The 13,116-nt window shown below is 46.0% G+C and overlaps 1 protein-coding gene across 1 annotated transcript in view; it reads right to left on the bottom strand.

Moving 5' to 3' along the window:
- Positions 1-13,116, bottom strand: part of VRK2 (VRK serine/threonine kinase 2) — a 60,977-nt gene that overhangs the window by 33,712 nt on the left and 14,149 nt on the right. Inside the window, exon 7 of the mRNA XM_054990333.1 lies at positions 11,301-11,393. Within this exon, the coding sequence (XP_054846308.1) occupies positions 11,301-11,393 (93 nt within the window). The remainder of the gene's footprint in view (positions 1-11,300; positions 11,394-13,116) is intronic.

Genomic DNA, 13,116 nt, shown 5'->3' with positions numbered 1-13,116 from the left:
AAGTTTAGAACATTACAACAATACTGTATTAGTCACTATAAAAATATTCAGTGCAAAATGCATACAGTTAGGTTCAAGATAATAACTGTAGCAAAAGAAAGCTTTGCATACAGAGGACAAAAAGGTACTTAAAATATTCTGAATGAGTTTTTAAAATAAAATAAAATATAACTGAAATAAGCACCCAAATATAAAATATCTGAATGCAACATGAATATATTATAATTTGCAACCACTCTCTTACAGCTGAATCCTCAATCTTCTATTAAACACATTGTGTCAGAGCCTACCTAGGACTACCTAGACACAAAAAATGAACTTCTGAATTGGGATCAGCTTTGTTTTTCACCACAGTCATCCATCCATTGCATACTCAAGGGGGGGGGGAGCAGGAGGAGAAAAGTCCCACTGCACATACGGCACCCTTTGGATCCTCCGAATAAGTAGACTTGCTTAGTGTCCTTACATGTATACAGAGCCAAACAGAAACCCTTCATTTCACAGCTGTAATGTTAAGCCACTAAAAATTCTGTAGAACTAAAAGCAGGCAGACTACACAGCCAGGTAGTTTTCTATTATGTTTCTAGGCTGTAGAAATACTCTATCTGGTCTGCAATTAGTATGTATATGGATTCAGGAAATGTATGGAATGAGAAACTTCAGTTTAAAGCAATGATTTGAATATTACCTTGATTTCAATCAATCCAGTCTCTTTGTACATAAAAAGACCTTTTACTCAATAGCGGGAGGAGAACAAAAAATGGGGCCAGTCAGTTTGCAAGACCTGAGCAAGGCTGCTAATGCTATGGCATTTTGGAGGCTGTTAATTCATAGGGTTGCCGTTAAGTTGGAAGCAACGTGAAAGCACGTAACTCATGCACAAATAAATCTTCCTTAGAAGCAAGTCCCTAGGTGTCACAACTGATGAGACTCTATGCCACATTCCACTTCTAAGAAGCAAGGAACAGAAGGCAAGGCCTCTTCTGCTGACTTGAGAAGAAGGAGGATCACCTCTATGTCCTGGGTGGAACGCCCCAAGTACCCCGGACTTGCCACAGACTCCTTACCTGAAGGCCGAAAAAACCCCAACTGCAGGCACAGGAAGCCTCAGGGAGAGGGTTCAGACAGCAGCAAGGGAAGGAAAAAAGGAGCCAGGGGGAGAAACCAGCCAGGTGCACGCTGCCCAACCCCGCCCCAAAGGGCAAGAGGCACACAAGCCTGCCAGAGACACCAACACTGGGACAGAGGTACTGGAAGCCCCTGCACAAGCCCTAGGAGGAACCAGCAGCAACAGCCACCTGGGAGAGCCGGCTGGACCCCAGGAGACTGGCGCAGCACCTCGTGAGCAGAGACAGAGGAGGCTGCGCCGCGTCGCCTGGAAGGGCCCTGCCTTGCAGGAAAGAGTAAGAGAGAAAGGAAGCTCACTTGAGGAAAGCCCCAGCTGGGATACATCCAGCCCTGCCCTGCAAGAGAAGAGAGGAACACAAGGAGAAACTAGGATGAGGGAAGAAACACGTGAGGGCATACGCAGCTGGACAGTGTCAGGAGTGGGAAGAAGCCTGGGAAGAAGGGTGGGGGAAGTTGGAGGAAACCCTATAAAGGCTGGCTTAGGAGAGAGATCGGGGTGGGTTGTGTAGGAGTGGTGGAGTGGAGTGGGAGTTGTTGGAGGCTGGATGGCAAGGAGGAGTATGAGCGAGCAAGGAGGAAAGGGAAGGTTGGTGAAGGGGTGGGAGCAGGGTCAGGGTCAGGTTGAGCGGCCCTGCGAGTGGACTGAGAGGGAGTAAGGGTGAGATATACCTCCCCTCCTTCCACAAAGCGGGACCCCGGAGTATCCCTGATAGCACCTCAGAGCCAGAGTCAGGTACCCTGGCGTCTGGCACAGCAGCACCCAGGATGAAAACTGACAAACTGGTGGCCCGTACAGGAAACTTCGGTCTGCCTCAGACACACCTTGAAGAGGCTATCCCCAGTGGAATGGACCTGGCACAGTTTGGGCAGTGGCTGGAAGAACGCCAGGAAGAACTGTGGAAGAAGCTAGCGGCTTTACACCAAGAAGTCCAGGCTGAGCTGGTGCACGAAGTAGAGCGGTGGGGGCAGGCCCGCGAGTGGAGGGGTCGTTCACAGATGCGCTGTGCATTGGCGTGGAAGATCTCACAGCCACCCGGCATGGCCCATGAGGGAACGTCAGGCCTGTGCGCCCCCGTGATTGTACACTGGCAGAGACTGCAGGCTCTCTTGGATTCAGGAAGCTCTCTCTCGATGATCCGCGCCCACCTCCTCCCACCGGACTTGAGGGTGCACTGTTGGGCCCCGGTGGTGTGTGTGTCGGGTCATGCCCAGTGGTGGCCTCTCGTCTGGGTTACAATAGAGTACCTCAGGACTTCACACTGCATGGAAGTCACCAAGGTGACTTACCTGCCCCACCCTATGCTATTGGGGTGAGACGCGCACTTGCTCCAAGGGGCATTGAAGGGGCTGGTGACCTCACAAATGGCCATGGCCCTACAGGAGGAGGGGAAAGATGACCCAGGCAAGGGGCCCAATGCAGCACCAGCGGCAGAGTCCTGGGCAGGCATCTCAGCGGTGGCTCTGGCAGACCGCGCATTCCATACAGCCCAGGAGGCGGACGATTCCTTACAGCACTTGCAGGAGTCCGCCACGGTGGAAGATGGGCATGCGCGCAATGATCGAAGGGCCGGTCAGGTTCCACGTATTGAGAAGCAGGGAGGGGTGTGGGCCCACGCCCCAAACAGCCAAGGCAAATTCTGACCGTTGTTGGTGTCAGCCCCCTACCACGCGGAAGTCCTTCACCTCGCGCATGAGCACGCCTGGGCAGGTCACTTGGGACATCATAAAACGCTGACCAAGATCCTTGAACGGTTCTTCTGGCCCTCTGTCAATGCAGACACGAAGACCCACTGCTGCTCGTGTCCCACGTGGCAACGAGTGGCAGCGCGATGGCTGCTAAGAGCCCCTCTGGCCCTGCTGCCAGTGATTGAGACACCCTTCCAGCTAATTGCAATGGACTTTGTAGGACCATTGCCGTGCATGCCCCGGGGGTTCCACTTTGCCCTGGTGATTGTGGACTACGCCATGCAGTTCCCAGAGGTCATCCCACGGAAGACAATGCAGACCTCGGGGATGATACAAGCCTTGTCCAGGCTGTTTGAAATGGTGGGGCTACTGGCCAAGATCGTGACCGATCGAGGAGGATCCTTCCGCGCGGCCACAATGCACCAACTCTGCCAGAACCTGGGGATCAGACAGGTGTTCATCTCTGCATACTACCCCCAAATGGACAGGTTAGCCAAGGAAGCCCTGAAGAAACTGGCACATGTCAAACCCCACCAGTGGGACCTGTATGTTGGCCCCCTGATGTTTGCCTTAAGTGAAACTTCCCAGGCCTCAACAGGTTTCCGCCCGTTTGAGCTACTTTACGGGCATAAACCCCGGAGGCTGTTCTTGCAGTTGGAGCAGCGATGGGGCCCCCAGACTGGTGACCCAGCGCCGCCCGTCAGAGAGTACATCCACCAACCATGGGAGCGGGTGAAGTGGTCCCAAGAAGAAGCCGCATGGTGCCTGACCCGTGCTCAAGCACAGCAGAAGGCCACCTATGACCGGGGCATGTGATTGAGGACCTTCCAGCTGGGGGAAAAGGTTCTCGTTCACCATACGGTCTTCCCAAGGGAGAAGGGGGATCTCTGGCAGGGCCCCTATGAGGTGTCAAAGGTGCTAGGCCCCACCACCTATGAGGTCCAGTGCAGAGCCCACCAGCATCACAGAAAGACGCTCCATGTAAATCTATTGAAGACATGGTACGAGCGCACAGACAGAACGTGTTGGTTGGCCAAAGACCCCTAGAGCTGCCGGCAAGTGAACTGCCATGGATGACAGAGCCACCAGAGTCTGAGGAACCTCAGATGGGGCCCCAGCTGGACCTGGACCACCAGGCCTAGCTACGAACCCTTTGGGAACAAGTACCGAGGGTCTTCTCACAGAGACCAGGAACCACGAGCCTGGTACACCATGCCATCCCAACAGAACCAGGACAGGCTGTGAGGGCAACCTGGCAAAACATTCCCTGGAAGCAGTGCGAGTAGTGGACAGAGACACAGAGGAAATGCTGCAGATGAGCATAATCGAAGCCTCCAGAAGAGAGTGGCAGAGCCCCATAGACCTGGTACCGAAGCCGGACAGGTTGACCCGCTTCTGTGTCAATTATAGGGAGCTGAACCATGTGGCCACGTTTGACGCCTATCCTACGCTGCGAGCCGATGTATTGGTGGGCCAACTGGGGGCTGCCTGATACCTGTCGAACCTAGACCTGACAAAAGGCTACTGGCAGGTACCCATTCGCCCTGAAGATCGGGGGAAAACGGCCTTCAACCCCCCCCCGGGCCTCTTTCAGTTCTGCTGCAAGCCCTTTGGCCTCCATGAGGCAGCGGTCACCTTTCAGCGGTTGGTAGATCAGGTCCTGGGAGACTATAGAGAGTTTGTGATGGCCTACATTGACGACATTATTGTCTTCAGCCCCGACTGGCCCAACCACCTGCGGCACCTAGAGAGGGTCTTCATGGTACTCCAGAAGGCCGGCCTCATGGCCAACCCCAAGAAGAGCCACTTAGGATTCTAGGAGCTCTGGTACCTTGGCTTCATGGTACAGGGTGGCCAAGTCCAACCGCCTCCTGCCAAAGTGGCTTCAATAAGCAAAGTGCCCCAACCCCAGACCAAGTAGCAGCTCAGGCAGTTTCTGTGGCTCCTGAAGTACTATGGGCACTTCATATGGGTGAGGTAAACCTCCCCTCCTTCCACAAAGCGGGACCCTGCAGTATCCTTGTCAGCACCTCAGAGCCAGAGTCAGGCACCCCGGCGCCTGGCACAGCAGTGCCTGGGACGAATCCTGAGACTTTATTTCATCTTTATCCAGTCTTTTTTCCGAGGAATCCAGGGTAATGAACATCATTCTCCCATTCTCCATTGTTACTTCTCAATTTCTCACATTACACTGAAAGACTGCAATGAATAGCCCAAGGTAACCCAATGAAGTTCACAGCCAAGTATGGATTTGAACCTTTGATTTTCTGATCCTATTTTGACACTAACCATTACATCACACTTAGTTCAAGAGAGCTGCGGTTTTCAAATAAATCTCTTAAGTTGTCTCAAGAGAGAATGCATCATCTTCTGGGCATGGAGTAAGGGTCACTGGGGTGGGAGGGGAAAAGTATTTGTGAATTTCCAACATTGAGCAGGGTGTTAGACTAGATGACCCCTGAGGTCCCTTCCAACTCTGTGATTCTATGATCTTCAAAACCAACCAGGATCAGAAACGAGGGACTACTCCGGGCCAATGCAGAGGATCCTTCCAATTGATAGTGAGAAGAGTGACCCTGAACTTCCAACAAACTTAATATTCGGTTTTATAAGATAAGACTAGCCAATTATGCCACCGTACAAATCTTTTCAATCGTTTACATTCCCTTACTCCACATACCAACCAGACTTAACTGAGATCTGCGTAAAGCTACAATCCTATAAATGCTTTGCTGACAGATAAGCACCATTGAATTCAGCAAGATGTTTGAGTAACCACGCGCAATCAGGATCAGGATGTAAACAAAAGCCAAGGATTTCACAGCTGATTCTCAGGGACTACATGGAACTGATAACAGGCAGCTATTTGAAGAGAGTGTTTTGAACACTGTTGACTGAGCGGAAGGATCAGCACCCTCTTTTAACACACTTCGCCAACCCTCAATTGTTGCACGTTAAGAGGCTTATTGACAAGAGAATGGCTCTTTTGCCCTGAACACTTGTTGAATTACTTTGCCCCTCCTCACAAATGAATGGAAACGGCAGAAAGCTGCCCTTTTGAGGTCAGCAGGTTCTGTTCATCTTACAATTCCCTACACATCATTTAGGAGGTCAAAAGTAACAGAACACGGTATTATATTTTCCCTTCATGTAAACAAATGATTGTTAACTTGTTTTATACCTATCTTTTTTTAAAAAAACAGACTATACTTTTGATAGGCTAACTTTTGCTGCATTTGCCTGTTTTCACCACCTTCCTCTCCCCAAATACTCAGATACTATATAATTTAAAAGGTTTTTCAAGACAGGTATTTTGGAGTGGAAGTATCTAGCACGGATTGATAGACATATGTCAAATTGTGGGCAGGACAGAATTTTTTAAAAATACATGAATAAGCAAACTAGGGTTTAAATGGTGTTGTGTTTTAGATTTGGCTAACCAATAAGTATCAGAAACCATTCAACTTGGTTTGCAAACCTGGTTTGCTGCAATAGATAAACCAAAGTTACAGCCATTGCTCCTCCTCTGGAGGCCACAGTACCTACAGACAGGAACACTGGATATACAGGAAGTGAAAGCAACCAAGGTGTTCTAAGTTTATGCTTTGCTTGTAGTATGTTTGGAAGCTCAAGCCATAGCTTGGGTTTCTAAACTATAGTTAGCACAAACTGTGATTTAATAGGACAACTGAACTGAACAGATATACTATGGGGATGGATGGTTCTTTAAGCACAGAATTCATTACAGCATTTGAACAAGCAGTACAGAAAAGCTCTGTTAGTCTACATGGTACTTCACAGGAAGTTTCAAGATCTGAATCATTCAGCTGCATTTAAATGCAAATATTTCCATTTCAGAAACTCACCAAACTGCTTCAGCTGCAAGTACAATGAATCAACAAGCTACAAAAATATGGATTCAAATATAAGATTGACTCTTCTGCAGATCCTCAATTTAATATATGAACTAAAGATAAACACTTTCTAAAAAATATTTATGCAGCAAGTCCTTGGTTGAGATTTCTGCCATCCTAGCTATCCTACAACAGATAGCAACAAAGACAGCACATGGAGTCAAACGTCTTCGGACAGCTTCACTGAACACCTTCTGTGGTGCCATTTATTTACTTTTTCAGAACTCCAAGATCCAGGAATCCAGATGAAATGCTTTGCTTATTAAACAAACAAAATGGATACAGCTAACTATCTAGGTTTAAAAGTTCATGTGTCTTAAGTATGGGACTTTATGTAAGAGTATCAAGAGAATGGTAGTTAGGGGATTGAGGGGAAGAAGAAAGAAGGATACTATAACATGGGACATATTTCATTCTTTCCCTTTTTAGTCAATGGAGCTGCCATATAAACCTTGTGAGATGTATTGCTTTGTTAGCACAGTAATAAATTTGGATCACCAGTGTATTAGCAGGCCAACTTAATTAGACCACAGAACTCAATGATGGTGTTATTAGCAGTAAAGTGGCAATCAGCTGCAGCCGCAAGATGTAAAACCAGAACTTCCAAAAGCTCTCATCCTCCAGGCAAGAACTCCCATAAACTTCAGCGGCATTTGGAAACGGGGAGCCCGATCCAACTATTTTCATGGACATGCAGAAGACCCGATGTTCTTATTTTCCAAAGTCTGTCCAAATAACTTCATATTGCCAATGTCTCAGTGCTGATGCACCCTTAACAAAATACAGAGAGCTGCACTCAGTACTGAAGTGAATGGGGATGTCTGCAATCATGGGAGCATCTCAAGCATATCTAAACGCCCATCTGTCTGTCCCTCTCAAATCACAAACATTAAACGAAGTATTACAGGACTTCTCTCAAAAACATACCAATTTTCTTTAAAATACTCATTTTCTGGTCATCATTTTGAGCTTTTACATAATTACTTATCATGTTTGACACTTTTTTGTGTTGTTTCTAATTTTTGTAATCTAAATCCTATTGCAATATTTATTGGATGTCTGAAGCTATTTGACTACACTGTATAATCCACCTTGAGTCTCTGCAAGAAAGGCAGGCTATAAAGTAAATATTGTGTGGAATAAATTGCTCTAATGAAAGCAGTATGGCACAGCATCTTACTAGAGGCTCACCATTTCTCCATTTATTTGAACCATTACAAGATGTTGTACTTGTTGGTACTTACTGCTATAAAGGTAAGCAAAATTAACAGAATGACTCAGTCCACATGTTGGAGATGCAGTACACAGAAGGCAGACTTCACATATATCAAGGAAGACTATTTGAAAATAAAAATGCTCTGGTAGAATAATAAAATGCTCAGGGAATAATAAAAACAACCACCACGTGCTTATATACTGCTCTTCTGGACAGATCAGCAACACACTCACAGCCGCTAACACTGTTGTTATTATCCTCACAGTATAGCTGGAGAGCTGGGGCTGAGAGGAGTGGCTTATCCAAGACCACCTGCCGAGTTCATGGCAGTAACGGGAGTTGAACCAGCAGAGTGCTGGCTTGGAGCCCAACCACTTAACCGCTATGCTACAGCAGCTCTCCATCAAACATGGCAATCTATGTCCCTTTAAATATGATTCGTATTTCATTAGATCACTGACATGATTTCTTATATAAGAGCCAATTCATGTACGTTTGGTATTTACAGCTGCTAGTCAACAGCAAGATCCATGTGTCCCATTCATAGTAAAATGCCTCATTCCACTGTCAGTACATGGTGGAAATGGCCACACTGACTGACTACATGGAAATGAGAGAGTAAATCAATTACAGACTGCTTTGAAAAGGTATTATCCAATGTTATTAATTATTAAGAAGCTCAACTCTGCTATAATATCATACTGCATGTTTGTAAAAGAATGAATACAAGACATATGATTTTGCGTAATTCAATCCCAGTTCATATGTAAATTTGACTCAGTCAAACTGAGATTGAATAGAGACTATGAATGGTTATCTCATTATCAGGAGTAACTGACTTCCTTAACAGAAGCAAACTGATCTCCATATCAGAAGCTACTGTTTGCATCTACTCCTCCCTTCCCTCTCCACCTATGTATCTGACCAGTTTCTTCTTGCCCTCCATGCATCTGACGAAGAGAACTGTGGTTCTCGAAAGCTTATGCTACAATAAAGTTGGTTAGTCTTAAAGGTGCTACTGGACTTTTTGATTTTGCTACTACAGACTAACACGGCTAACTCCTCTGCAACATAAATAAGGAGAGAGAGGTATGCATGATTTGCCTAGAGAGAAATTTCAAGTTTATTTCCAGATTTTCTAGTAAAAGGAGATCATTTTGGAGGTGTTATGAAAGCCTTTTTCTGTCTGAGACTCCAGAGAGCTGCTGCCAGCCAGAGTAGACAATACTATGCTAGACAGGGCAGTAGTCTGATTCAGTGTTAGGCAGCTCTGTATGTTTACTTATTATCTACCAGGAGCATTTTTTCCTGTATCATTCTGCCAAGCAGTAGAGGAAGATTTCACCACATACCAGGTTCAAATATATGGCGAAATGCAGAGAAGACTGGGCCACCTATATCAAGCCACACTAAAGCTACACTGACTGAAAAATGATTGGATGGGAACAAGGAGGAAAGAATAGTTGCTGCTCTGCATCTGTATTTGTGGATTTATTTTCACCTTTCAAAAGGTGTCTAACATCTAATAATACAGTTCATTCTACTGTTAAGGCAAGAATTCTGTTCATGCTAGGCAGATGACGGTACTCTTTGAGCTCTGGCATTTTTTGTTAGGTCTAATTTCTCAGCATAGGCGTGAACAATATTAACAGACTCAACACTTGATGCTGTAACAAGGCCTGCAATTTAAAAAACACAATAGCCACTGGTACCATTAAGAATAGTTCTGGAAGCCTGCTATGAGGTTCCCTCATCCTTAAACAACAGAAATGGCATCAGAGGAATTTTTAAAATCCCCAAAATAACTAACTTGTTTATTTACTTTAGAGGGGAAAGGTGAAGTGAAATCAGGGGTTTAAAATTTCTGAGATAATTCAACATCTCTCTCTCTTTCCGAGGTAAAATCAGAACATGCACAGGCTTCAGTTCTTGTGCTCTTCATAGATACTTAAAAGCTTCTGTTTTGAGGCTTTGGTTCCCTTGTTTTTCCCCAAGTCCTCTAGTATACTTTCTTTTAGTATTCTCTTTCACTTTTGGAGTTAGGAATGCCGGTACCCACTTTCTAGTACCCCAATCCCCTTCTCTTCACACACCAGTGCTCTCTTTCAGACATTAACTGAAACGGAAAGTCTCCACAGGCAGTCTTCAACCACACCCGACCAGGGATCTCTTCACTCTCCAGCGTTACCTCCCTGTGTGACTGGGTAGGGAAAATCTTCTCTCCTTTGAAGATTATCCCTGATTCTTTGGCCTGAGAATCTGCACCTACTTCCCAAACCTCCTCGCCAACTTTCCAGGGTTTGTTTTTTTTCAAACGTGCAGTTCATCATGACATCTGCTTTCTCCACACCTCATCCATCGGTTGTGAAGGGTTTGGAATAGGAGCATGCACTTCAAAAAATGTTTGTATTAATTTGTTTGGGGATTTCAGGGATGACATGCCTTTAGTTATTCTGAATTTATGAGACTAGTGTGAGATTTGTTTGGGGTCTTGATTATGGAATTTTGGGAGCCTTATCTTTTCCATTTCCCTATTCCATTCTCTCCCCTCCCCCCGCCCCGCCCCCCAGCACTGCCCCTGAGGTAGCAGAAATAGACAGCAGGTCATATTCCAGAGGCCAAGGCTACCTCACACTGAAAATAACGTTCTTTTAAATTTTTTAATGGACAGTGTCTCTGGAAACCAGAGACCAGGCACCTGCCCATTAAGAGTTCCCCAGGTGTTTGGCCATACACGCACCCTTTACATTTCAAACAGCCATTGTATTTTATGGGGGTAGATCTGGCCTCCACAGTTCAGGGGCCAGGTGTTCCCACCTGTTTGCTGGGTGCATCCTCTCTTCCTCTTCACATTCCTGCACCTCCCAGAGTATGAAATACTGCCAGAATTCTAGGGCATATCCTTAGTCCCAGAACTGCAAAAGCATTTGGGTTATTTTGGATACTCCCTCAACCCATCCCAAAACAGTTTCTGGTGCACAGTTTCCGGATGCACAACCCAAGTTTCAAAAAACCACAAAGGCTTCCATCTTGAACCCTATGCACACCCCATGGCACATGCAGCATTCTCTTTTGCAGAAGAGCTTGCTCCACTGACATCAGCAGAACAGGCAGCCCCTTACACCCAGAAGTTTCAGGAGCACCTTGGGCAAGTTTCTACACCAAGCCACTCTCATCAGTGTGGAGTGGCACAGCTCAGATATTCCATCTGCATAAGGGGAATACAAAACCAGGCAGCCTCAAAACAGCAGCTGTTTCTACAGAACACTGTGAACATTTTTTTAAAAACTAGCCATGAACTGCAGCAACAGTAATAAACTGTATGTAACAAGATGGAGGAGGAATACTGCGCTTACCTCATGTGGATTCCTGTAGCCCAAAAGTAAATTTGCTGCTTTGATGTCTCCATGAACATACTCATTTTCATGTATATATTCCAAAATATCCAGCTAGTGGGAAAACACATTAAAGCAAACTAGAATGGTTATTTATATTATGATCACCCCTTTCAATATTCCCTTAGAGGCTCAGCAAGTTGTAGCTATCACATGATGATTTCACAGGCAAGATACAATTTTCTGAACTTGAGGCAAAGGGGCTGAACAGCTGATTAATTATATAGCTGAATGCTTAGAATCTGCATAGTGCCCTGAGTGTTCAGGCATATTTGAGTATATCCCAGTGTGGCGTAGTGGTTAGAGTTTGGGACTAGGATCTGGGAGACCCAAAGTCAAATCCTCACTCTTCCAAAGGAAGCGTGCAGACTGACCTTGGGCCAAAACACTCTCAGATGAAACTAATTCACAAGGTAGGTTGTGCGGATAAAAATGCAGGTGAGGAGAACAATGTAAGCTAGTTTGGGGCCCCACTGTGGAGAAAGGCAGGGTATAAATGAAATAAATATAATAAAATACACATTATCTCAGCGCTGCTCATACATTTCCGCTTACAACCACCCTGCAAAATAGGTCAGTAGTGTCCCAATTAGCAGACAGGGGCTGAACTCTGGACAAGAAAAGACTTGAACCAGGATCTTTGAAGTCCACAGAGTCAGCTGCTACACTGTACCAACTCCTCTGGTAAACTACATGGTATGGTTCTGCAAACCAGAACAGTTAGGCAAGAGACTTGGTTTTTCATAATAGCATGCGACTAGAATACACATGGCAACCAAGACCAAGTACTAATAAGACCAAGATCAAGTCTCAAAAAGAGCAGGAGAGAGAAGATGAGAATGTTGTATATTAAAAACAGAACTATTTGTTTTTCATGTACAGAAACTTGGTAGCAAAACATGTAAGAAAAAGTTAGTTCACCATGAAAGATAAAACATGAGCAGAAGGGTTTTCAACCCAATCACCCATGTATAAGACAAGAAACAACAAATAAAATTAGAGAATCATAGAGAATCATAGAATCATAGAGTTGGAAGGGGCCATACAGACCATCTAGTCCAACCTCCTGCGAGCTTGCGAGCTAATGGTTAGTGCCCACGAGTCACAGTCCTTCAGCCACCTTCATCCAGTCCTCAGGCCCTACTTAATCTTAATAAAGGTATGGCAGGAAAGATTTTGCTCAGTTTCACTTGAATGAAAAAATAAGTTACATCAAGAAGGGTGTGGGAACACACACGGTAGTATTATCGCTGTCTTCAGATTTTGCATGTAAAATGCCTGGCTATCAGGCACACAGAGAAACAATGAGACACCAAACACCTCTCTGGACTAACTGTGCCCTCATGCCCCCTGCTTGTTCCATGTGGGCACATGCTGAAATTGAATCCCACGAAGACGGAGGTCCTGTATGTGGGTCGTGGGGAGATGGCTTTGGGACCCCGGCTTCCTACACTTGATGGGGCAGCACTTACCCTGGCCCCGAGAGTTAGGAGCCTGGGGGTGATTCTGGATTCCTCCCTGAAGATGGAGGACCAGATCACTGCAGTTGCCAGATCTTCCTTTTATTATCTTCGGCAGGCCAGGCAGCTTGCCCCTTATTTGTCTCCCCGTGACTTGACTACAGTGGTCCAAACAATGGTCACCTCTAGGTTGGATTACTGTAATGCGCTCTACGCTGGGCTTCCCATGGGCCTGATCTGGTGGTTACAGCTGGTACAGAATGCAGCAGCGCGGGTCATTGCTGGAGCACCGGTGTGGGAGCATATTACACCGGTGC

This window comes from Eublepharis macularius, chromosome 1 (assembly GCF_028583425.1).
Source record: "Eublepharis macularius isolate TG4126 chromosome 1, MPM_Emac_v1.0, whole genome shotgun sequence".
Taxonomy (NCBI): domain Eukaryota; kingdom Metazoa; phylum Chordata; class Lepidosauria; order Squamata; family Eublepharidae; genus Eublepharis; species Eublepharis macularius.
The sequence above is the reverse complement of the archived record's forward strand: the minus strand, read 5'-3'. Positions and strand labels throughout refer to the sequence as shown.